Source organism: Saccoglossus kowalevskii, chromosome 2 (genome assembly GCF_978046115.1).
Source record: "Saccoglossus kowalevskii chromosome 2, keSacKowa6.1, whole genome shotgun sequence".
Classification (NCBI taxonomy): domain Eukaryota; kingdom Metazoa; phylum Hemichordata; class Enteropneusta; family Harrimaniidae; genus Saccoglossus; species Saccoglossus kowalevskii.
The window spans coordinates 2,832,758-2,858,790 of NC_140642.1; the positions used below are offsets into that span (position 1 = coordinate 2,832,758).

General features: G+C 33.9%; 1 protein-coding gene across 5 annotated transcripts; it reads left to right on the forward strand.

Annotated features, from left to right (window-relative positions):
* Positions 1-3,073: 3,073 nt before the first annotated feature.
* LOC102804021 (hapless 2-like) lies at positions 3,074-21,707 on the forward strand. Of its 5 annotated transcripts, none has more exons than XM_085507755.1 (11): positions 3,074-3,459; positions 8,060-8,215; positions 8,796-8,912; positions 10,664-10,821; positions 13,774-13,933; positions 15,398-15,514; positions 17,103-17,276; positions 17,712-17,878; positions 18,410-18,604; positions 21,101-21,147; positions 21,608-21,707. In XM_085507755.1, the coding sequence occupies exons 1-10, from the start codon at positions 3,223-3,225 to the stop codon at positions 21,102-21,104; spliced, it is 1,485 nt and encodes a 494-aa protein (XP_085363881.1). In that variant the 5' UTR covers positions 3,074-3,222; the 3' UTR covers positions 21,105-21,147; positions 21,608-21,707. The 5 variants fall into 5 exon arrangements, with proteins under 5 accessions (XP_085363881.1, XP_085363877.1, XP_085363887.1 ...); XM_085507751.1 differs by having other exon boundaries at positions 21,611-21,707; XM_085507761.1 differs by lacking the exon at positions 8,060-8,215 and having other exon boundaries at positions 21,611-21,707.
* The last annotated feature ends 4,326 nt before the right edge of the window (positions 21,708-26,033 follow it).

Sequence of the window (26,033 nt, forward strand, 5' to 3'; positions counted from 1 at the left end):
CAAACTATACAACTCGTGTTCACATCCAATTCAAACGCGCTATGACGCCGTACCACGTGACGCTATGACGCCGTACCACGTGACGCTATGACGCCGTACCACATGATTCATAATCTTTGAGAACGTTTGTCGCAATACATCACGAAACATTCTACCGGTGTATGTTTTTTTTTGAAAACAAATAGTAGAATATTATTCAAACATTGAACAGTTTCATAAAACGAAACATTAAAGCAAAATTACGCTTTGTTATAATTTCTTAAACCCAAAAGATAACAAAGTACTCATAAAGTCGTATACCCTACAATAGAGATATATGGTATTATGATTCACCATAGAAAGCAATGGGTAGCGTTCTAATACTGGAAAATGACGGTCGTTCACTAAAATGTAATAATCATTTTCTAAAAAAAATTAGACTGATGACCCCAAAACAAAATCAACATCATAATTGGCCACGACTTGCATGTTTTTTTGCAAAATGGATAAAATCTGTTTTTTTTATGTGTAAGTATTCGCTTGCACTAAATACTTGATTCTTACGGTAATGATTAATTGCTTCAGGCTTGAATGGCTCATCGGACAAAACACGGAGAATAACCTGGGATTTTGATGTGGGTAGTTGATATTGTCAAGCATTTATTTAGATGATTTATAATGATATGTTTAATCTTAAGCTAACATTATACTAAAGGCTGTCGCTGATTTGTCGATGTCGACAAAATACAGTTATGGATGAAATTTGTACGTATTATTGTTTATATTGTACATAAATTCATTTCAATAATTTACATTGTTGTATACGTGTTGAGTGTGTATATATCAGATCAGATCTTTTAATAAGATTCAGAAACATCATAATTTCGGTTTTGTTTTTTATTTGTGTTAATACAATATTTAACCTATATGTAGCCGTTATTTTTGCTTGAATAAAAACTAACTTCCATTGTATTACTTCAGAAACTAATAAAGTAACTATTATTGCTCATTTTTGATAATATTCCTTGAAAAACTTAGAGAACAATACGAGTCAAAGTGATTTTATATATGTTGTTAACCAAAAAGGGGGGGGGGTGATCGTTTGTCATTTTCTGTCGGATGATGGCGCTATAATAATTTGTTATACGAGGATGCCACCAAGTGACGGCGTGATTACCAGCGCAGGTATATCTTAATTTCTTAATGTATTTACCGACTTAAACACCAACTTGAAATCAGTGAAATGTGTGAGATACCTCGGTAAATGCCATATTTATCGTGTTGTCATTATTTGGTAAATTAGCCTTAGTTTTTAACGTCAATTATACAATGAAATAGTTAGACAAGATGAAAACTCGTGCCATAGTGTGTTTGCCAAAATGAAATATCGAAACTAATATTATGCTAAAAAATTAAGTTATCTCCAATGCCTTTTTAAATAAATTAAAAGTCAACTCGATGAACATAATTATATTCCGAGAAGTTAGTTGTAGTTCACAGCCACACCAATTCAAGAATGAATGGATATGAATATCGTGTTGGCTGTGATTGTAGTACTTATAGGTAAGTCTTGGTGATCATACGTGTTTCTTGTTTCCTGAAAATGTATTTATATGGAGACGTAGCGAATGTTAAAGGTACCATTTGATGAGAACATGGAAGATTTAAACTATTTTCTGCGTTACTACGAATACATTTGATTATAAATTATATCAAACTGCGTGAGGGCGTTGTTATTGTAGCCTTCCCATAAATGAAGTAATGACATTCTCTAAGCAAATTATTTTAGACTAGTTTACAATATATATATATAGAGTAAAATACTTTATTAGTGAATATAAAATCCATACAAAACACCCAAAGAGTCTTTTCAGCAAAAATTAAATCCAGCGAAAATAAAGTATTTTACAGTATATATAAAGTTTCATTGCCCGATCACTTTTATATTGTTCGGCTCCTGCATAATAGGACATTATGATTAAAATTGGTTTTATTTTAACATTAATAGTGAAGATTTGTTCAACACAATGAGAAACTTATTCGGGGATTTGTCGAAAAATTCAGAATTTTGGAAGAAGAAATGTAAACATGCAACATGACATCGAAGAAAATGGTTATTTTCTCGCATGCATGTGTACTGGTATGACATCAGCATAGATTGATTGTACATTCAAGTTGTCCATAATGCAATGCGTCTATTACGTCATTGTATAAGTATAATATACGCAATATTTGCCCAATATGTAAATGTATGTGTTAATGTAAAGATAATCCGATGACAAGATCAATATCACTTTCAGTTAGGATGACAGACGTTTTCACATAACACGTACGTCTATTACATGATTTAACTGGTATACTGCCCGTTGATCTCAGAAGTAGTCGGAATATTACAATTGCAGCTAGGTAGACAGAAATGCTTTCTGGGGTATTGTTGAATAACCAAACATCGTTAACTTAGATTCAGGGCGACAAACAAATGTGTTATAATATTGTATTCCGAATTTCTTCAGTAAAATTGAGTAATCTTGATGAACGCCCGAATTCCGAGAATTACAGAGATAATCTCAGACACTGAATAGTCGTGACAATTAGACAAAACTTACGCACAGGGGCTTGTCAACTGACGGCGAATCCTCTAGTGTGAACACGAAGGGGGATTCGCTGTCAGTTGACAAGTCCCTGTGAAATACAGGAGAATTTCTCTAAAATCGTCTAACGCAATTACTACCGCCAAGGACAGAACACGTGACGTGTACACCTAGAAAAAAGAATACCGTCATCATTTATTGTATGCACAAGTCAATCACGTGGCGGTGGTTCAGAATAGAAGCAGTAATTACTCCACTCAGGCTTAGTTTCGACCGTGACTGCCATATGTGAATACCCACATTTACTTTGAATTGTCCAAAAAAAATGATTTCGAGTTTTTTTAAAAGGCATAGGTCGTCTATTCGTGACACCAAATACTGTAAAAATTATGTATTCAATTAAGTTGATCGCTGCTAACATACAAGGTGTTCGTATACCTTATAGTCACACGAGTTTACTTTAACGTAAAGGATTGTGGGTACCGGAATCTATATGCGCCGGATACGTCACGGACAACATGGCGCACGTGAAAGAAGTTGTTGATGAATGAATGAACTGCTGATGCAGGTATTATGAAACTGCTGCATTACAAAATTAGGAAGACTAAATATGTCACAAAAAGGAATTCGCGTATTTTAGGCGATCGTGACAATGATGTCGCCGAATGTATGCAGCTTAGAACGTCGAGAACGATCACTCACTTCTCAAGTTCTGGCCTGGTGTGCAATGATTCTTGTTGTCGCAATCGCACAAACTTCGTGCAAGGATGTTGATGGCAGAGATAGTTCATCCCACTCAGTGGTGCTTGCCGAGGCTGAATTTGAAACGCATCCGACAGGCTCGCATAAAAATTCCATAGTCGTCCATATTTACGCCCATGATATTAAGGTCAGTACACACTCAAAATATTTACCATATAACGTGGACAAAAGAAAGCATTATTTTTATCTGTGTAACTTCATATTTTAGTATAAGGTAGTAAGAATGCATATACATTAACTGCATGGGATGTATATATCCTAGCTAGTTTTTAGTGCACCCTCTTATATTACTTCACAATAGTCGACAAATATTTTGTAAGCCATAAAATTGGTATAGAATAGAATTTGACTCGAAATAATGTAAGAAATTACATAACTTATGGCCAAAAACCAACATAGTAACGCACAAATACAACAATAATAAAATAAAAATTAAAAAGATGTTTAACAATTAGCATAAATTTCTAAGATTTTATGTATATAGACTCCTATACTGCTGGCAATGAAACTATTTTTTGAACTCATCAGTTTCTTAAACATGATCTGCTTAGGCAAACTTTGAAATTCTTTGTGCATTGAGATTGCTCTCATAAATTTGCACCTAGCAGATTCCATCTCTGGATTCCTGCAATCTAAGAAAGCATGCATCTCATTGCCAACAGCTAGATCATCACATAGCATGCATAACCTTTCCTCTGGTGGTACTTGTAAATACCTTAATTTCTCCATTGGTAGTTTATGTGCAGAAATTCTGAATTTAGTGATGGCAACTCTGTGTTTGACATTATTTACATATTCCAAATATGGTTCCAAAGAGTATTCAGATTTGAAATTGTTATATGTACGTAGCTTGTTATTTTCTTTTTTATGTAAGATAGGGGACCACAAATCTTTTATAAATTTTTGCTTTAATTTATTTTCAAAACTGTCAACATCATGGCCAATCTCATTGGTTTTAGTATTTTCTTGTAATTTACGTACAAAATTTGTCCATGTGTTGCATGTACTTTTGCTTTCATTGTTGTAGGCAGAATGCACTAACACATTACATTCATCTGTTACAATTCTGTCATGATACCTAATCATCTGTCTGCAAATATCAATGATAATGGGGTAGCTTCCAAGTTCATCTCTTGTCGCAATGTTGCTTGACTTTTTGTGAACTCCTAGTATGGTTTTACAAATTTTAATGTGTAGTTGTTCAAAACAAGTTTTATCATCAAATAATTTTTGAATGAATTTTTCACTTGTAATTTCAACATTGGCTCTGAGCAATTTGAATGTGAAAGCTCCCCAGATAGGCAGAACAGATCTCTTAAACATGTGTATAGCATTACTCACTGATAAATAATGGTTATGTAAATTAAGTGTTTGTTTAAAGACACCTATTGCTCGTTGTGTCTTCATCACTAAATATGTTAACTCGGATGTAACAGAAGTAAGTAAAAGGGCTGGAGGAGACAACTTAACACTTACTGTCCGTCAATTACTGAGATACAAAGGGTGACAGTCATCACTGTATCACTAATGTGTTGAATGAATATTCCATCAGTGACAATGATGGGTGTATTTTACGGTTAGTATTTGTTCATTATTTTAAATGGCTTGGTAATTCCCACCACCAATTATATAATGTCACATCATGTTGGCAAAATTTTAACTACCAGTTCCAAAATCGCTCTCGATAATTTTGTTAACTGTAAAAGGGTTAATTATTCACGGGGTTTTAATTTGCTTATTTTGCTGACTGGAAAATGTGCTAATTTAAAACTCAATGAATATGTAAAATTTAGCATAGAATACATTATCTAAATGATAAAACCGTGAATTTAAAACCCACTGAATATGCCTGAAATCAGCGAAATTTAAACCCAGTAAAAAGTAGTCATTTTATAGTACTCTGTATGTGTACTACGGTTGCATTTGAGGTTTTTATCATTTTAATGGTGTGCATATGTTACCGGTAATACATGAAGGTACACTTTACAAAAATACCCATGATATATTAATTATAGTATTCTTATTTTTTCTTGATATAATGATAACGTGTTACTTCATGCGTAAATCCTAGTAAATGAGATTTAAAAAAGGGGATTGTCACTTGCCCATTAATGCTGTATGTTGATGCTACCTTCAGGTCCTACCTGTTATGAGTCTCATGTTGACTTTGCGCCGGATCGTTTACTTATTTAATACGTATTTATCAGTGTAAAATTCAACCGAGAAAAAGTCAGAGTAGTAACAAAAACATAAAAGTCAGTAGCCTGTGTCAAGAAAGCTTACAGAATCAAAATAGTCTGTCAGCCGTCGCTGTCCATACCAGCGATACATAGAAACTGAGAATAACAATTGCATAGAAATGAAGAATAAGTTATTCTGGCCATCAGGCCATCAATCGAATCATCAGTCATGCTTGATTTAACTGATATTTCCATTCATTTGGTTAGTTGTCAGAGACTGAATGTTGTCAAGTTCGAGAGTGTGTTTTTACGAACGGCGACGTCAACATCACAATCCCTCAACACTGTGATTACATTGAAAAGGAAGTTCCATTGTCAAATTTCGGAGAGTAGAGGACTTTTTATACTGGAGACGTTTCAGTTGTTCGATTAGCATATCAAAATCCTTTATTTGAATAGGACATGTTCTATATATTCACCAAAATAACAACGTTGCCATGTTTCTAGGCATACAACGAACTTGAAACAAAAGAAATCTTTCTATCCAAACGACCTGGGTTTTTGGAAGTTTTATGGTCCTTGTGTTTCCGAGCGAAATTACCACTACCGCGAAGATACCCTCGAACGAATAGGTGACAAAGGTCAAAACAAATTTGAGGGAATCTGAAAACGTAACTTACTGCGCGTGAATTTCCTGACGAAGTTTTCAACGTTCTGGTTATCTCTGTATGACTGCAGTCCTTGAAACAAAATTGAGGGACTCTAAAAACACAATGTATGGCACGAAAAAAACGAAATGTAATGCAATTAATGCAATATCACGACGAATGTTCGCCCATTCTTTCATGTTTATTTGGCGATATGAATAATTCTGCCCAGTGCTTAGATTGGTTATTTATTAGAGGTGCCCAGTGAATCAAAATTTAGCATGAATGGCTTTCCGAACGAAAAATGTCAGTGTCATCCATTCATCCATTTTTGGGGTGATATATCATTGATTCAGTCCAGCGGTAATATAGCTTATTTATTAGGGGTACGAGGGAATCAAAATTTAGGATGTGAATTATAACCAAGAGGTGAGATAATACATACCCCAATCGTATTTTAATTTTAGTAAGCGAGGGTAAAACCTGTGTTTATGCTATGAGAAAGAACAGATCTTGAATGTATTTTAGTGCAAATACATTTTTTTATTGCCTAGCATGGCAAACGCAATTTAATGCAAGTGAATTTCGCCTACTAAGATTTAAATGGTGTAGAATTCAATATGCCGACACAACAACTTTCGGTATGTTAGTTGAAAATTTGTTCGAGTTTTCTCAGTGATAACTACGTGACCGGCTACCTACATCACATACTTTAAGGTAGAGATGCAGTTTATTTTGCAAATTTTGACAAATTTCACTTTTCAGCTTCTTTTTAGTGCACATCCCAGAATAGCTCCTAGACGTTTTGACCTTTTCTTTTGAAATTTTCACAAATGATTGACAATGTGTATATCTTCAAAACGTCGTTGTGGCTTTGTTTTTGGGTGTTAATTTATGCATAAACTTGAATTAGTGAAATTTGAGCTGCTGCCCAGCAAAATTGACAACTGATAGACAGTTTTCAAGACGACACTTTTTTCATAGTAAACAGATGTACCCGTAAACCAATTTTGAATGGAAACAGAGGCATGGTTTAGAAGCTAATTTTTTTTTAAATCACTTTTGACCAAAAAAACACATTTTTGTGCATATTTCAAACTACAGTGTCCATAAAAAAAATTACTTACAAAATTTCAAAATTTATACAATAAGCTTTTCGAAAATATATAGTTTTGTGGACAAGGGAGGTCATCTTGGTTGCCTAATTAACTAATTAAAATACCTGTCAAGTGAACTGCATCTCTACCTTAATCAGATTTGTGTTGATTCTTGTACACAAATATTTAAACAAAAAATTTAATTGAGATTCAGAAATTAATTGAAATTATGAAAATCATCACAGATCATTTTTTGGAACATACTAATCCTTTTGATTCAAGTACCTTCATGACACAAACACAGATAGGTACATGAAAAATAAAGTTTATTACTTTGGCAAAACAGGGGGGCACACAACGAAATCCATTGGCTTACAAGAAAGGACATGTCATGAGCCCTCATCATGTGAACGCAAAAAATAATACACAACTCAAAAATCTGTGTTAGTAATGAAGCTTCAGCCGCTGAGGCTGTAGTGTAATGAGAGATTGCAGCGTGACAGCAATTTGAGGTATAGACAGCGAAGGCTGCGGCTATACTGTGGAGGAGCAGCGTTGGCTGCAAGAAGTTAGTAGTTATGGTAGATGCCGCGTTTGAAGCAGCATGGCTGCAAATGGATGGTTAATGAGGTATTAATAAAATACATAAATCTCTATCTAGATAAAAGTACAACTATAGATAACATTATAATGGGGGGGGGGGGGTATGAGCCCCATGAAACTATGGCGAAGTCCCCAGAATGATGTGTACCTATATTCTTATTCTAATCATGGAAATTAATATTTGTTACAAATAAAAACAGGGTAGTCCTTCCAGTCTACTAGCCAATGAAACAATTAAAATTGAGGATATCTACAGCGGTGTATCTAATGTATATTATAAGTTGAAAAGACCCATTATTGTGAAGATAGTAAACTACCTTCCTCTTCTGAAGTACCCTATGAAATACACACACAAGGTGAGTCGTATGAAGTTTTGAAAATTAACAAATTTAGACAATAATTTACCCATTTCAGGTGGTCAAAAATTAATACAGAAATTATAGAAAAATACCTAAAGATTAGCAAATTGTTAAGGGTTGAGCAGTTTTCCAAAATCTATCCAATTACAGTTATGCATTCAAATTTTCAGAGCAGAATAACCATGATTAAACAGAGTTAATATTTGCATATTCCAGTACACTGAATGTATAAATAGTTGTGTTAACCTGACTTCCAACAGTTATTACCAGTCAAGGTTCAATCTTTGGTCCATCTATCTACTATACATTGACAGATCCTGTTCACCAAGTGTGTAATAAAGTGCACCCTCTTTACCAAGGTCAAGTACATTGTCTCTTAGTAGAATCTTGCACGATAACATGTTTAAATTAAATTGTCAAAACCATATATTATTCAGATAATTGTCTGTTAGTGTGTGAATTACATCGTAAAACTGAATCCTTTTTGCAACATCTGATGATTTACAAAAATCAAATAAAAAATGTATTATGGTAGCCAAGAATGGCATATTACCGAGAAGTCTGTTTTTTGTTTCAGTCTGTAAACAACTATGTTTATGAAGAGATTATAACCAAAGATAACACAGAGCAGTATACTGGATGTGATCCTGAATCATTATGTACATCAAATATGCACAGAAACCTTGTGTTGAAGGTATTAACATTTTGAGATGTAACTTAGATTTATTTAAGGCATTAACTTGTGTAGCAATCTGATTTATTTAAGGCATTAACTTGTGTAGCAATCTGATTTATTCAAGGCATTAACTTGTGTAGCAATCTGATTTATTCAAGGCATTAACTTGTGTAGCAATCTGATTTATTCAAGGCATTAACTTGTGTAGCAATCTGATTTATTCAAGGCATTAACTTGTGTAGCAATCTGATTTATTCAAGGCATTAACTTGTGTAGCAATCTGATTTATTCAAGGCATTAACTTGTGTAGCAATCTGATTTATTTAAGGCATTAACTTGTGTAGCAATCTGATTTATTCAAGGCATTAACTTGTGTAGCAATCTGATTTATTTAAGGCATTAACTTGTGTAGCAATCTGATTTATTCAAGGCATTAACTTGTGTAGCAATCTGATTTATTCAAGGCATTAACTTGTGTAGCAATCTGATTTATTCAAGGCATTAACTTGTGTAGCAATCTGATTTATTCAAGGCATTAACTTGTGTAGCAATCTGATTTATTCAAGGCATTAACTTGTGTAGCAATCTGATTTATTCAAGGCATTAACTTGTGTAGCAATCTGATTTATTTAAGGCATTAACTTGTGTAGCAATCTGATTTATTCAAGGCATTAACTTGTGTAGCAATCTGATTTATTCAAGGCATTAACTTGTGTAGCAATCTGATTTATTCAAGGCATTAACTTGTGTAGCAATCTGATTTATTCAAGGCATTAACTTGTGTAGCAATCTGATTTATTCAAGGCATTAACTTGTGTAGCAATCTGATTTATTCAAGGCATTAACTTGTGTAGCAATCTGATTTATTCAAGGCATTAACTTGTGTAGCAATCTGATTTATTCAAGGCATTAACTTGTGTAGCAATCTGATTTATTTAAGGCATTAACTTGTGTAGCAATCTGATTTATTCAAGGCATTAACTTGTGTAGCAATCTGATTTATTCAAGGCATTAACTTGTGTAGCAATCTGATTTATTCAAGGCATTAACTTGTGTAGCAATCTGATTTATTCAAGGCATTAACTTGTGTAGCAATCTGATTTATTTAAGGCATTAACTTGTGTAGCAATCTGATTTATTCAAGGCATTAACTTGTGTAGCAATCTGATTTATTTAAGGCATTAACTTGTGTAGCAATCTGATTTATTCAAGGCATTAACTTGTGTAGCAATCTGATTTATTCAAGGCATTAACTTGTGTAGCAATCTGATTTATTCAAGGCATTAACTTGTGTAGCAATCTGATTTATTCAAGGCATTAACTTGTGTAGCAATCTGATTTATTCAAGGCATTAACTTGTGTAGCAATCTGATTTATTTAAGGCATTAACTTGTGTAGCAATCTGATTTATTCAAGGCATTAACTTGTGTAGCAATCTGATTTATTCAAGGCATTAACTTGTGTAGCAATCTGATTTATTCAAGGCATTAACTTGTGTAGCAATCTGATTTATTCAAGGCATTAACTTGTGTAGCAATCTGATTTATTCAAGGCATTAACTTGTGTAGCAATCTGATTTATTCAAGGCATTAACTTGTGTAGCAATCTGATTTATTCAAGGCATTAACTTGTGTAGCAATCTGATTTATTCAAGGCATTAACTTGTGTAGCAATCTGATTTATTCAAGGCATTAACTTGTGTAGCAATCTGATTTATTCAAGGCATTAACTTGTGTAGTAATCTGATTTATTTTTGTATTTATTTACAGGGATTCTGTTGTTTTTGTGAAGACACTAAACAACTTATCAACTCTAAGTATCATATCAGAGGTGGCCAAGACTGTTCTGTTGTAGATGTACCAGACTATATTACAAACAAATCCATGTACCATGCAAGTACACACTGTCTTAAGTCTGATAATCTTTGGTATGTTTAAAATTTGAATCCATCAATTTTGAGTTAGAAAAGTATGCACAACGGCAACCATATCAACATATCAGCAAAGATCAGTGTGACCCTGAGTGCATACTTTACAAAATTCTTATGATAACCTTATTCATATACATTTTTTCTCTGATTATAGTAATAATTTAATGAAAAATAACAGCCAAACATTTTTGCACAGTGTTCAGTGACGAGTTTCTATTAAGCGCTGTATCACTTTTGTTCAATGCAAACAAATGAAACTGTTGGAATGTGACATTAGTAACATGAACTATTTTCAATGTTGGTGACATCAGTAAATTGAACTGTATTCAATGTTGGTAACATATCAGTATCAGTAACATGAACTGTGTTCAATGATGGTAACATATCAGTAACATGAACTATGTTCAATGTTTGTAACATCAGTAACATGAACTGTATTCAATGTTGGTGACATCAGTAACATGAACTGTATTCAATGTTGGTAACATATCAGTATCAGTAACATGAACTGTGTTCAATGATGGTAATATATCAGTAACATGAACTATGTTCAGTATTTGTAACATCAATAACATGAACTGTATCCAATGTTGGTGACATCAGTAACATGAACTGTATTCAATGTTGGTAACATATCAGTAACATGAACTGTATTCAATGTTGGTAACATATCAGTATCAGTAACATGAACTGTATTCAATGATGGTAACATATCAGTAACATGAACTATGTTCAATGATTGTAACATCAGTAACATGAACTGTATTCAATGATGGTAACATATCAGTAACATGAACTATGTTCAATGTTTGTGACATCAGTAACATGAACTGTATTCAATGTTGGTAACATCAGTAACATGAACTGTATTCAATGTTGGTGACATATCAGTATCAGTAACATGAACTGTGTTCAATGATGGTAACATCAGTAACATGAACTATGTTCAATGTTGGTGACATCAGTAACATGAACTGTATTCAATGTTGGTGACATCAGTAACATTAAGGATGTTCAATGTTGGTGACATTAGTAACATGAACTGTATTCAATGTTGGTGACATCAGTAACATGAACTGTATCCAATGTTGGTGACATCAGTAACATTAAGTATGTTCAATGTTGGTGACATCAGTAACATGAACTGTATCCAATGTTGGTGACATCAGTAACATTATCTATGTTCAATGTTGGTGACATCAGTAACATGAACTGTATTCAATGTTGGTGACATCAGTAACATTAAGTATGTTCAATGTTGGTGACATCAGTAACATGAACTGTATTCAATGTTGGTGACATCAGTAACATTAAGTATGTTCAATGTTGGTGACATCAGTAACATGAACTGTATTCAATGATGGTAACATATCAGTAACATGAACTATGTTCAATGATTGTAACATCAGTAACATGAACTGTATTCAATGATGGTAACATATCAGTAACATGAACTATGTTCAATGTTTGTGACATCAGTAACATGAACTGTATTCAATGTTGGTGACATCAGTAACATGAACTGTATTCAATGTTGGTGACATATCAGTATCAGTAACATGAACTGTGTTCAATGATGGTAACATCAGTAACATGAACTATGTTTAATGTTGGTGACATCAGTAACATGAACTGTATTCAATGTTGGTGACATCAGTAACATTAAGTATGTTCAATGTTGGTGACATCAGTAACATGAACTGTATTCAATGTTGGTGACATCAGTAACATGAACTGTATCCAATGTTGGTGACATCAGCAACATTAAGTATGTTCAATGTTGGTGACATCAGTAACATGAACTGTATTCAATGTTGGTGACATCAGTAACGTTAAGTATGTTCAATGTTGGTGACATCAGTAACATGAACTGTATTCAATGTTGGTGACATCAGTAACATTAAGGATGTTCAATGTTGGTGACATCAGTAACATGAACTGTATTCAATGTTGGTGACATCAGTAACATTAAGTATGTTCAATGTTGGTGACATCAGTAACATTAAGTATGTTCAATGTTGGTGACATCAGTAACATGAACTGTATTCAATGTTGATGACATCAGTAACATTAAGTATGTTCAATGTTGGTGACATCAGTAACATGAACTGTATCCAATGTTGGTGACATCAGTAACATTATCTATGTTCAATGTTGGTGACATCAGTAACATGAACTGTATTCAATGTTGGTGACATCAGTAACATTAAGTTTGTTCAATGTTGGTGACATCAGTAACATGAACTGTATTCAATGTTGGTGACATCAGTAACATTAAGTATGTTCAATGTTGGTGACATCAGTAACATTAACTGTATTCAATGTTGATAACATCAGTAACATTAAGTATGTTCAATGTTGGTGACATCAGTAACATGAACTGTATTCAATGTTGGTGACATCAGTAACATTAAGTATGTTCAATGTTGGTGACATCAGTAACATGAACTGTATTCAATGTTGGTGACATCAGTAACATTAAGTATGTTCAATGTTAGTAACATATAACAGCTTTTTCATAGAACGGTGAATTCTATTCGTTTCGGTGCTTGATGTGTAATAAAAAATAACTGATATTACTGTATTACCATTCAACTGTAAGTTGATAGGAGAGAATACAGTGCATTTGGTTGCACATAATAAATGCACCAATACAACGTCTATTCATCAGTGGCATGCATAGTCTTAATATCCAGGTTCCTGTTATTCATTTATCAAGACTTTATACTACTACATTAACCACTGTGCAAACAGGTAGAAAATAACATATAAAAAGCCTTGAAAAAAAATTATAGATATGTACATGTATTGTACTGTAATATAAATTTATTAAAGGTGTTAAAGGTCAGTTTCGAAAATGACATGTACCCGAATGTGAAATTAATTAGCCCAAATTGGTGACTTAGTGGCTAAGTGACTAAGTGTGTCTATTTCTGTTTATATTTGAAGGTATCAAGTTTACAGTATAGATCTTCCTGTTGTAGAACACAAGGCATTAGTTACTATTGACACTATGAATGCAAACATTGACTTAAATGGAGTAGTTGATGTGAAAGATGTCCTCACTACGATATTGATTGGCACAGCGTCCAAGATGCACAATAATGAGGTATTTTATTTGAGTTAGGGCTGAATTGTATGTCTACACTAAAAATAAATATGTTTTCCAAGAAGTAATACAGCGAATTTTGCAGTGTGGGCAAAGATCGATATTGCCTAATATGGGCATTGAAAGATATTAAAGTCATTCATGGGTATTTCAACCCATTAAATAGAGTAAAAATTGTATCACAATTTTTGTTTTAACAGTGCTACTAAATAATTTATTTGTCCCTGTTTGGACGAAGTCGAAAACGGGGACTTATGTTTTGACCTTTGTGCATCTGTGTGTCTGGACCTGTATCTTAGACATGACTGGACCAATCACAATCAAACTTCACACATACATCATACATAATATTATACATGTGGACATCAATTTGTTTCACGATCTGATTCAAGATGGCCGAAAGGTGGCCATTTTTGTGTTAAAAAAATCAATCATTTATGGATGGATTTTGTTTGAACTTGGTACATATGTTGGACATTATGGGACCTTGATGAACATTTTTTTATTTTTCAGATCCAATTTAAAATGCCGACTGGCGTTTATGGATTTTGTTCAAACTTGGTTCATACATTAGAGATTATGGGTTCCTGATACACGTTGTTTTATTTTTCAGATCGGATTCAAAATGACTGTTTGGTGGCCATTTTGTTTAAATGAATGCACTTCTAGAGCCATATCTCTGATATGCTTTGACTGATTATGTTCAAATTTTATATATTCGTTTTACATCATGTCATAGATATATAGATGTATTCAAAATGGCTGACTGGTGGCTATTTTGTTTTAATTAATGCTGTTCCAGATCAATATTTCTCAATATGGACAAGTACTCGTTTGACGATCAGATACAAGATGTCAATCATTTCAATGTTAAAAAATCATCATAATCAAGCATCATCAAAACTATATATTTTAAATCTGATAACTAACAGGGACTGTGTCATGCATGGCTTGTTTTGAAGTGTTTTACCTGGCACAAATCATGGTTATTGAAAAAATCATGTAATAAAATGCCAAAAATCTGCATTTTTAGGACAATTTCCATAGAAATCCATGTAAAAATATTATTTCATGAAAAATAAATACTATTTCCCAGAATCTTCTATTAATTCATGACAAAAAAATTACCAATCTTGTAACACAATATTGTTTTTCATTATATGTCAAGGAATGATATTTTTAGATATGACGATTTTCTTTTCCCAATAGAAACCAACGTTCAAATATCGCCGTTGTCATAGTTTTTAACCATTATTTTATATGACTTTTGTGAATAACAACATAAAATATAAAGTGAAAATCATGGAAATCTAAATATCTGTTCTAATGCCCGCAAACGACATTAAAAATGATTGATCAACAAAGGCATGTTTTTTATGCCCTGTATGGCTATTTGCTTATGTCTAGGTATACTGCCCTCTGTAGTTGGTTTGTTTCACATTCATTTTTTTTTTCTTTTTAAAGGTTGTTATCAGCTATTCCAGCAACTTTGATCATGTGTTGGATAATCCATTTGCAGATAAATATATTCTAGCAGCTGATCCCCATTATCCTGTTGAAAATGGCGATCCACAAACTAAAGTAAGCCAGTTACAAAAGACAGTTACTTACCGGTAGTTAACATATGACAAAACTGCTACCGTAAAAGTCCCAATATAAACCGCGGTTTATATTACAATGTATAAATTTAAAAATTGGGATCAAAAGCTAAAGTTTGGGATGCGGTTTCTATTACGTACATATTGCAATCGCTAAATGGGCATGGTCATATTTTCCCACAACACATGTACAAAACAAACAATACACCATACAATCTCTTGAATATAGGTGTCACTCTAATTTAGGCGTCAGGGAAGAGTGAAAGGCCCTACTAAAATAGGCGTCACAAAATGTTGAAAAATTACAGTCAATCAACAAAATTTTTTACATGATTACTCAGTATATTCAATCTAATATGCATTTATTAACAGAAAGTATATTCTAACAGAAGTTTAAAATAAAAACAAACGTGGATGCATTGCTTAGTAGTAAATGATTACGGTACGGTAGCGCAATCAGGCCATGCTGCAGTTCATAAGTTACTTGTTTTCAAAGTGTTGAAATTGTTTATTATTACTTAGTAGTGATTATAATAACACACGAAAAATAAATTTGTTAAATTGTTATGAAATGCAAGTAAAATTTAACTTAGTTTAATTGTAAGCGAATGATTTCAGTCACATGTAAACGCTCGATGCGATACGATATCCGCCATGTATTTTGAATGTACACAAGACTGTTTAGATAGGTCAAGTCGCTAATTAATCAATCAAAATGCTGGATGGTGTCAACATGTTCAAATTACCATAGCCTATTTAAATATGTTAATGACAGTTCAGCGACCTCATGGTGAACACAACACGGAAGAGATTTACCGATAATGTAGTGCGATCTTTTGGCTTTGATTTCCATGGGAAATGACATGTTTGTTTTTTTAAATCAAAAAATTAATTGTTTTCAAAAGATAAACTCAGCATTAAAGAAGTATTTAACACTTTTACGTTGATAACAGCTCATTGTGGAAAACTTCTGAAACACGAACATATTCATAAGGATTATTGATAAAGGTTACCGACAGAACAAAAGCAGTTTCACTGCATGGCTGACATCTGACCACTGAACAATAAATACAATGTATGTGTGAATATTTTTAGGAGCATTGTTGAAACAAGTGAATAGGATTAGGAACAACGCCAGTCACGGTCTTTTTGAATTGGTGGTTCGGTTACTAATAGGTACTTTTCATGTTTTCATGAACTCTTTAACCCCAAAGCCGGAATTGGGGTGCGGTTATTATTACGTATGCGGTTTATATTAGGATTTTAACAATACTAAAGATTAGGTGGTCTTGATAAGAATGTCAAATTCTTTTTTTGTATAAATAAGAAACATTTTATGGAAGATTCTGTCAGATGTGTTGATGCCAGTACATACTGACAACACCTCTGCTATGAATGCCGATTGAAGCTTAAATTTATTGCCATATTAAGATGTACGTTGCATGTACATATCTACATATTATATGAGCAACAAGTTGTTATTTATATAATGACAGTCATTATATCATGTTGAATATGGGTCCAACACGACACATACAGTGTAAAAAACGCTATTCTGTTACATCTTTCAGCTTGGAGCTTATGAATATTTAGTAGTTGATAAATCACACATTACTTTTAATGGTAGTGAGTGTAATAAAGTGGGCGTGTCCTACCCAGCATTCATGAATAAAGACAATGCATGTGGTGAACGTTTGATGAGTTGTCTGGATAACCAGCCATATCATTTATGGTTTTATGACACTGTAAGTATGGACACAATGTTTACTATGTCGTATTTAGTAGGATCACTTGCACTTACACAAAATTACTGCCAAATTGATTTAACTTTATGTGTTCCTATGGCAGCCAAAACGATTTGATTGTTTTAACTACAACTGCTCAAAACCAGTGAATTTAAATCATTTTTAGAATGTGGAGGACCACATGCTGGATAATGCCATATGTTTATCTTCTCTAAGAAAAGATGAAAAATTTGTCTACTACTGTAACATGCATTTTATATTAAAGATACTGTATGTTTTATATGATGACTACTTTCCCAGAATTATTCTTGGTCCTTGATGACTCACACTCTGCATGACCTGTGCACATTTAAACAAATAGCTTACATACATGACAAATAGTATCACTGTATTTTTCACTGTAGAACTTGTTATTTGTTTTTGTTTTAATTCCAGAATAAAGTGGTTCAGAATAAAAAGGGCAAGTACTTCGCTGGATTCTATGGACACCTTGTAGAAGTAGAGTCAGACTGGCAACATTTAGTATATACATATACCAAAAACTATTCCTATACTCTTAGGTTAGAGTTAGAAGTGAAGAAAACACATGATTTAAATATTAGGTAAATGCTCCCACATTAAAAATCAGCATCCACTAAAATCTGGAAAGTAACTTTAATACCTCATGCTACAAGAATAGATATAGTTCTTTTGTTATTGTTCTCCACAACTGGAAGTGGTATAATAGTATAAATGTGCCAGTGTATTCCTGATAAAAATAGTTAGTTTTCAGTCTACATATTTTTTCAGGATTGTCCGTTCATTTTTCAACAATTCAAAAAAATTGAGGAAGGTATTAAATACGTAAAATTATGTTTTATTTTCACAGTATAGCAGTGACAAATTAAACTCAAATTCCAAGTATTTGTAACACCCCAAAATATAATAAATTTATACAGTCAACTATTCTTAGTTGACATACTACATAATATTGTAGAATTAGAAGTATCTATGGAACTGTAAAACTCTCCTGGTAATTGTAAGTATTGATACAAGTCACAATTGATTCTATGTGTTTCACTAGCTTTCATTCCTTATTTTCCTTCAAGGTTATTTATCCTTCCTGCCATTTCCTTCTGTATATTTTTTCACAGACAAGGAGAAAATCAAGTCTCATTTGAAGAAGTTTCAAATCACCATGGTAACAAAGATTCAGAAAAGAAAAATGTGAAAAACAGAGTGCATGTCACAATGCTTGATGAGATACTTGTGTATGATGACAAGGAGAAGGAGACAAGTCAAGATAACACCAACCAACTCAGTGATGCTACAAAACAGTTTATAAATGGGTTTGTAATAATTCTAAAGGAGAATTTGACAGGTTTTAATTACAAGGCTGAGGTTTACTGGTGTCTTGTTGGTGGAGGCATTATAAGCATGCTAGTTCTTCTGCTTGTAGGTGAGAATGCTCTTTACTAACCTTAAATTTATCAGATAATGTGCATTATTGTGAGACTTGCTTTCATATTAAATAACATCCTTTGCTTTCTGAGAACCTGGTTTTAATTTAAATATTAATTGGAGGTGACCGTGATAAAACCTAACTCACTGAATTAACCAAGAAAGATGGTCTGCATGTGTATGAATACTAAATGATTAGTTCACCCAGGATTTGGTGTATACAGGTTTTACTGTATTTCAGTTTACAATGGTCTGTTGTTAAAGTCTGCAATGTTTGTAATAGACTCCTGTGTGGGAAGCACACAATATCAAAAGCTGTAAATTAATTAATTATGCAAATTAGGTAATTAATACGTACTGATATTACCCTAAAAACTATCAGGTCTATGCAGTGTCCTATGACATCTATGTACCAAGTTTCATTGAAATGTGATGATTAGTACATTGAAATGTGATAATTGACCAATCATTATGCAAATTCGGTAATTAATATGCACGGATTTTTACCCCAAACTAATCAAAACCTAGCATTAGTTCAGAGCATCTATGTACCAAGTTTCATCAAAATCCAATGATTAGATATCAGTGGAACAGTAATGGAACAGCTAAAAATTAGCTAATTATCATGCAAATTAGGCAATTAATATGCACAGATTTTTATCCAAATCTGCGTGTAAGTTCAGAGCATCTATGCACCAAGTTTCATCAAAAACTGATGTATGGTTCTTGAGATATCAGTGGAACAGACAGACACACACACACACACACACACACACACACACACCAAATGCACAGACTCCCATTGTGTGCTCCACACAAGGGAGTCAAAAACCTTAGCGGCCACATAATTCTGCCATCTTTTTCTCCAAAAAACGATAAAAAACACTTTTTAATCTTCTTCAGAATCACTGATCAAAATGCTCTTAAATATAGTATTTAGCATCTATGTATGAAATATATTTAAGTTTGGAAAATTTATTATGATTGGTCACATGATTTGGCCACCATTTTGAATTGCTTCTAAACAGGAAGTAGTTTTTTATGCAATGCAGCAAGTGTTGCATCTCTATATCGTACTCTTTCAGAAAGTTAAAAAAGATTTCAGATCAATCACATGGTTTGGCTGCCATCTTGGATTTTGGGCAAAAGTTTGGGCATTTGTTTCTCAAAGGTGTTTCAATCGATCAATGGGATATGTGGCATTTAACATGTCTGGTCACAGTTTCATATGAGAAAAATAATATAATTTTGATCAGTCATGTGGTTTGTCCACCATCTTGGATTATATGTAAAAATGACTGAAAGTTTGTTTATTATTGGTGCTTCAACCAATCCACTGGATATTTAGTATATAACATGAATAGCCATAGCTTGTTGCACGAAAAATGTTATAAGTTTAATCAGTCACATGGTTTAGCCGCCATCTTGGATTCTATGAAAACAGAAATTGTGCAATTACATGTGTTGTATTGGTTCGATTGGGCTCAAATTTTGTAAGTGCATTCTGCTTTTGAGACACATTCTTTCAACCAAATGGCACATGGCTAGGTCATACGAGTGGGTACCCATTGAGTGGGGGCTTCTAACCTTATTAATATATGCATCATTGTTATATCTCAAGCACTGCTACAGTTAGTAAGATGAAACCTGCATTGTTTAATATCATCATAATAAGATATAAGAGATCTATGTATCTATGTGGTCATATGAACTTATTATTATGCACTGTCATATTTGAAATACTGTTGCGGAATGGTACATGCAACCAGTGCCATAGTGAAGGCATTCAACGAAAGATGTAACTGACAAGAAATTGACATATATGACAATGTAACCTTATTAATATGCATAACACATGGCTCATTACATATTCTGAAATCAATATCTCGATGACCAAACCAGGTAAATACATGGAACCAACTGCATTTAGACCTAATGGTACAGATCATTCAAACTATCCTAATGAAAATCTAGTGACCTCATTAATAATGAAATAGATGTCTGATAGTTTGGGCCCTGCTGACGCTGCTTGTGGCTTTAATTAATTATTCAAGTGGGTACCTTTTGGTTCAACTTGACTTCTGGGGATCCTTTTTGACTTAGGATTCCCATAAAAACTGGTGCTGTTAGAAAGAACACTTCATGTCATGTATAACATGATATATGTCCTTCTATGATCTTACAATACTAACAAGATTCCCACCAGTGTGATTGATTAACTCGTATTCTATATATTGTGTCAAATTCTATATAAAGGCCAGGTTCTTTTTCTGCTAATACTTATATTAGTTATATATATTGCTTCTACTGGTATGATAAAGGTCCTTACTTGTCCACAACTGTTTCAAATCAAATTATCACTACCAGTATATATATATTTACAGTTAAACACAGAAGAAGAAAATCTGAGAAGGTACAAGTCCCGGTACAGGTAAACACATTCTGCTTTGAATTAAGTATCAGCTCCTCAATCTATGGAAAACATAATTTGAATGGCCCAGCCATCATTGTGCTAATAACTTATGTACTTCACTGTTTGCTTTGTAAATATGTATTATCACTCAGTTTGAATTGAAGACTTGCAGGGCTGTATACAACAGAAAATGACAGAACAACCATTCTCATTATCAATGAAGTGCAATTTGGATATTAAAATCTGGTTTAACTACAAGCTGCAATTTACATGGGCACTGAGTGATGGCTAAGCCCCCACTCCCCTGATTCTCTACCCAATATTTAAAGTTATGGACAAAGTGTGAAAAGTTTCAGCTGCTGTGTTGCGATTTCCTAATCCCCGAAAATCATTGCATGGTTAAAGATATGATAAATGATTGTTGTCTACCAAAGTCTTTGTTTCAACACTTGGACATAATAATCATTTTTGTTTTCAGCAGAATATGTCAGAAAAAGAACATATTATTGGTAAAATGGAAAATAGTAGCAAGACGTTTGACCACATAGAAGATGTTTTCTCAGATGAAGAAGGTGAAATATTTATTTTTTGTTCATCACTTTTGAACTGACATACATGTCTCAGTGTGTTTATATGGCCCTTGTCAAAACATACTGAAGAATACATACATGTCTCAGTGTGTTGATATGGCCCTTGTCAAAACATACTGAAGAATACATACATGTCTCAGTGTGTTGATATGGCCCTTGTCAAAACATACTGAAGAATACATACATGTCTCAGTGTGTTGATATGGCTCTTGTCAAACACATACTGAATTAGACATATATGTCTCAGTGTGTTGATATGGCCCTTGTCAAAACATACTGAAGAATACATACATGTCTCAGTGTGTTGATATGGCCCTTGTCAAACACATACTGAAGTATACATACATGTCTCAGTGTGTTGATATGACCTTGTCAAACACATACTGAAGAATACATACATGTCTCATTGTGTTGATATGGCCCTTGTCAAACACATACTGAAGAATACATACATGTCTCATTGTGTTGATATGGCCCTTGTCAAAACATACTGAAGAATACATACATGTCTCAGTGTGTTGATATGGCCCTTGTCAAACACATACTGAAGAATACATACATGTCTCATTGTGTTGATATGGCCCTTGTCGAAACATACTGAAGAATACATACATGTCTCAGTGTGTTGATATGGCCCTTGTCAAAACATACTGAATTAGACATACATGTCTCAGTGTGTTGATATGGCACTTGTCAAAACATACTGCAGAATACATACATGTCTCAGTGTGTTGATATGGCCCTTGTCAAACACATACTGAATTATACATACATGTCTCAGTGTGTTGATATGACCCTTGTCAAAACATACTGAAGAATACATACATGTCTTAGTGTGTTGATATGGCCCTTGTCAAACACATACTGAAGTATACATACATGTCTCAGTGTGTTGATATGACCTTGTCAAAACATACTGAAGAATACATACATGTCTCAGTGTGTTGATATGGCCCTTGTCAAAACATACTGAATTAGACATACATGTCTCAGTGTGTTGATATGGCCCTTGTCAAAACATACTGAAGAATACATACATGTCTCAGTGTGTTGATATGGCCCTTGTCAAACACATACTGAAATATACATACATGTCTCAGTGTGTTGATATGATCTTGTCAAAACATACTGAATTAGACATACATGTCTCAGTGTGTTGATATGGCCCTTGTCAAACACATACTGAATTAGACATACATGTCCCAGTGTGTTGATATGGCCCTTGTCAAAACATACTGAAGAATACATACATGTCTCAGTGTGTTGATATGGCCCTTGTCAAACACATACTGAATTATACATACATGTCTCAGTGTGTTGATATGGCCCTTGTCAAAACATACTGAAAAATACATACATGTCTCAGTGTGTTGATATGGCCCTTGTCAAACACATACAAGAGAATACATACATGTCTCAGTGTGTTGATATGGCCTTGTCAAACACATACTGAATTAAACATACATGTCTCAGTGTGTTGATATGGCCCTTGTCAAACACATACTGAATTATACATACATGTCTCAGTGTGTTGATATGGCCCTTGTCAAAACATACTGAAGAATACATACATGTCTCAGTGTGTTGATATGGCCCTTGTCAAAACATACTGAAAAATACATACATGTCTCAGTGTGTTGATATGGCCCTTGTCAAACACATACTGAAGAATACATACATGTCTCAGTGTGTTGATATGGCCCTTGTCAAACACATACTGAAGAATACATACATGTCTCAGTGTATTGATATGGCCTTTGTCAAACACATACAAGAGAATACATACATGTCTCAGTGTGTTGATATGCCCTTGTCAAAACATACTGAAATATACATACATGTCTCAGTGTGTTGATATGGCCCATGTCAAAACATACTGAAGATTACATACATGTCTCAGTGTGTTGATATGGCCCTTGTCAAACACATACTGAAGAATACATACATGTCTCAGTGTGTTGATATGCCCTTGTCAAACACATACAAGAGAATACATACATGTCTCAGTGTGTTGATATGGCCTTGTCAAACACATACTGAATTAAACATACATGTCTCAGTGTGTTGATATGGCCCTTGTCAAACACATACTGAATTATACATACATGTCTCAGTGTGTTGATATGGCCCTTGTCAAAACATACTGAAGAATACATACATGTCTCAGTGTGTTGATATGGCCCTTGCCAAACACATACTGAAGAATACATACATGTCTCAGTGTATTGATATGGCCTTTGTCAAACACATACAAGAGAATACATACATGTCTCAGTGTGTTGATATGCCCTTGTCAAAACATACTGAAATATACATACATGTCTCAGTGTGTTGATATGGCCCTTGTCAAAACATACTGAAGATTACATACATGTCTCAGTGTGTTGATATGGCCCTTGACAAACACATACTGAAGAATACATACATGTCTCAGTGTGTTGATATGCCCTTGTCAAAACATACTGAATTATACATACATGTCTCAGTGTGTTGATATGGCCCTTGTCAAAACATACTGAAGAATACATACATGTCTCAGTGTGTTGATATGGCCCTTGTCAAAACATACTGAATTAGACATACATGTCTCAGTGTGTTGATATGGCCCTTGTCAAACGCATACTGAATTATACATACATGTCTCAGTGTGTTGATATGGCCCTTGTCAAACACATACTGAAGAATACATACATGTCTCAGTGTGTTGATATGGCCTTGTCAAACACATACTGAATTATACATACATGTCTCAGTGTGTTGATATGGCCCTTGTCAAAACATACTGAAGAATACATACATGTCTCAGTGTGTTGATATGGCCCTTGTCAAAATATACTGAAGAATACATACATGTCTCAGTGTGTTGATATGGCCCTTGTCAAACACATACTGAAGAACACATACATGTCTTAGTGTGTTGATATGGCCCTTGTCAAAACATACTGAAGAATACATACATGTCTCAGTGTGTTGATATGGCCCTTGTCAAACGCATACTGAATTATACATACATGTCTCAGTGTGTTGATATGGCCCTTGTCAAACACATACTGAATTATACATACATGTCTCAGTGTGTTGATATGGCCCTTGTCAAAACATACTGAAGAATACATACATGTCTCAGTGTGTTGATATGGCCCTTGTCAAACACATACTGAAGAATACATACATGTCTCAGTATGTTGATATGGCCTTTGTCAAACACATACAAGAGAATACATACATGTCTCAGTGTGTTGATATGGCCCTTGTCAAACGCATACTGAATTATACATACATGTCTCAGTGTGTTGATATGGCCCTTGTCAAAACATACTGAAATATACATACATGTCTCAGTGTGTTGATATGGCCCTTGTCAAACACATACTGAAGAATACATACATGTCTCAGTGTGTTGATATGGCCCTTGTCAAAACATACTGAATTATACATACATGTCTCAGTGTGTTGATATGGCCCTTGTCAAACACATACTGAAGAATACATACATGTCTCAGTATGTTGATATGGCCTTTGTCAAACACATACAAGAGAATACATACATGTCTCAGTGTGTTGATATGGCCCTTGTCAAACGCATACTGAATTATACATACATGTCTCAGTGTGTTGATATGGCCCTTGTCAAACACATACTGAAGAATACATACATGTCTCAGTGTGTTGATATGGCCCTTGTCAAACGCATACTGAATTATACATACATGTCTCAGTGTGTTGATATGGCCCTTGTCAAACGCATACTGAATTATACATACATGTCTCAGTGTGTTGATATGGCCCTTGTCAAAACATACTGAATTATACATACATGTCTCAGTGTGTTGATATGGCCCTTGTCAAACACATACAAGAGAATACATACATGTCTCAGTGTGTTGATATGGCCCATGTCAAAACATACTGAATTATACATACATGTCTCAGTGTGTTGATATGGCCCTTGTCAAACACATACAAGAGAATACATACATGTCTCAGTGTATTGATATGGCCTTTGTCAAACACATACAAGAGAATACATACATGTCTCAGTGTGTTGATATGGCCTTGTCAAACACATACTGAATTATACATACATGTCTCAGTGTGTTGATATGGCCCTTGTCAAACACATACAGGAGAATACAACACTATGTTGGATCAAAAACACTATTGTTGGATCAAAAAAATAACAAAAAAGAAAATTATATTAATGATCCCTGTGATCATCATGGCATATCATTAATGTTTAAGGTTAGATCTAACTCACTGGATTTAGAAGGAAATCAACTACAATGGGTAAATTACAAAGAAAATGGCATTTGT

Bases quoted from the DNA above. Each gene is read 5' to 3' on its own strand.
- LOC102804021 (XM_085507755.1), top strand. From the start codon at position 3,223: ATGATGTCGCCGAATGTATGCAGCTTAGAACGTCGAGAACGATCACTC. The intron at 8,216-8,795 runs GTGAGTCGTATG...TTTTTGTTTCAG, and splicing joins CTATGAAATACACACACAAG to TCTGTAAACAACTATGTTTA. The intron at 17,879-18,409 runs GTAAATGCTCCC...ATTTTTTCACAG, and splicing joins ACACATGATTTAAATATTAG to ACAAGGAGAAAATCAAGTCT.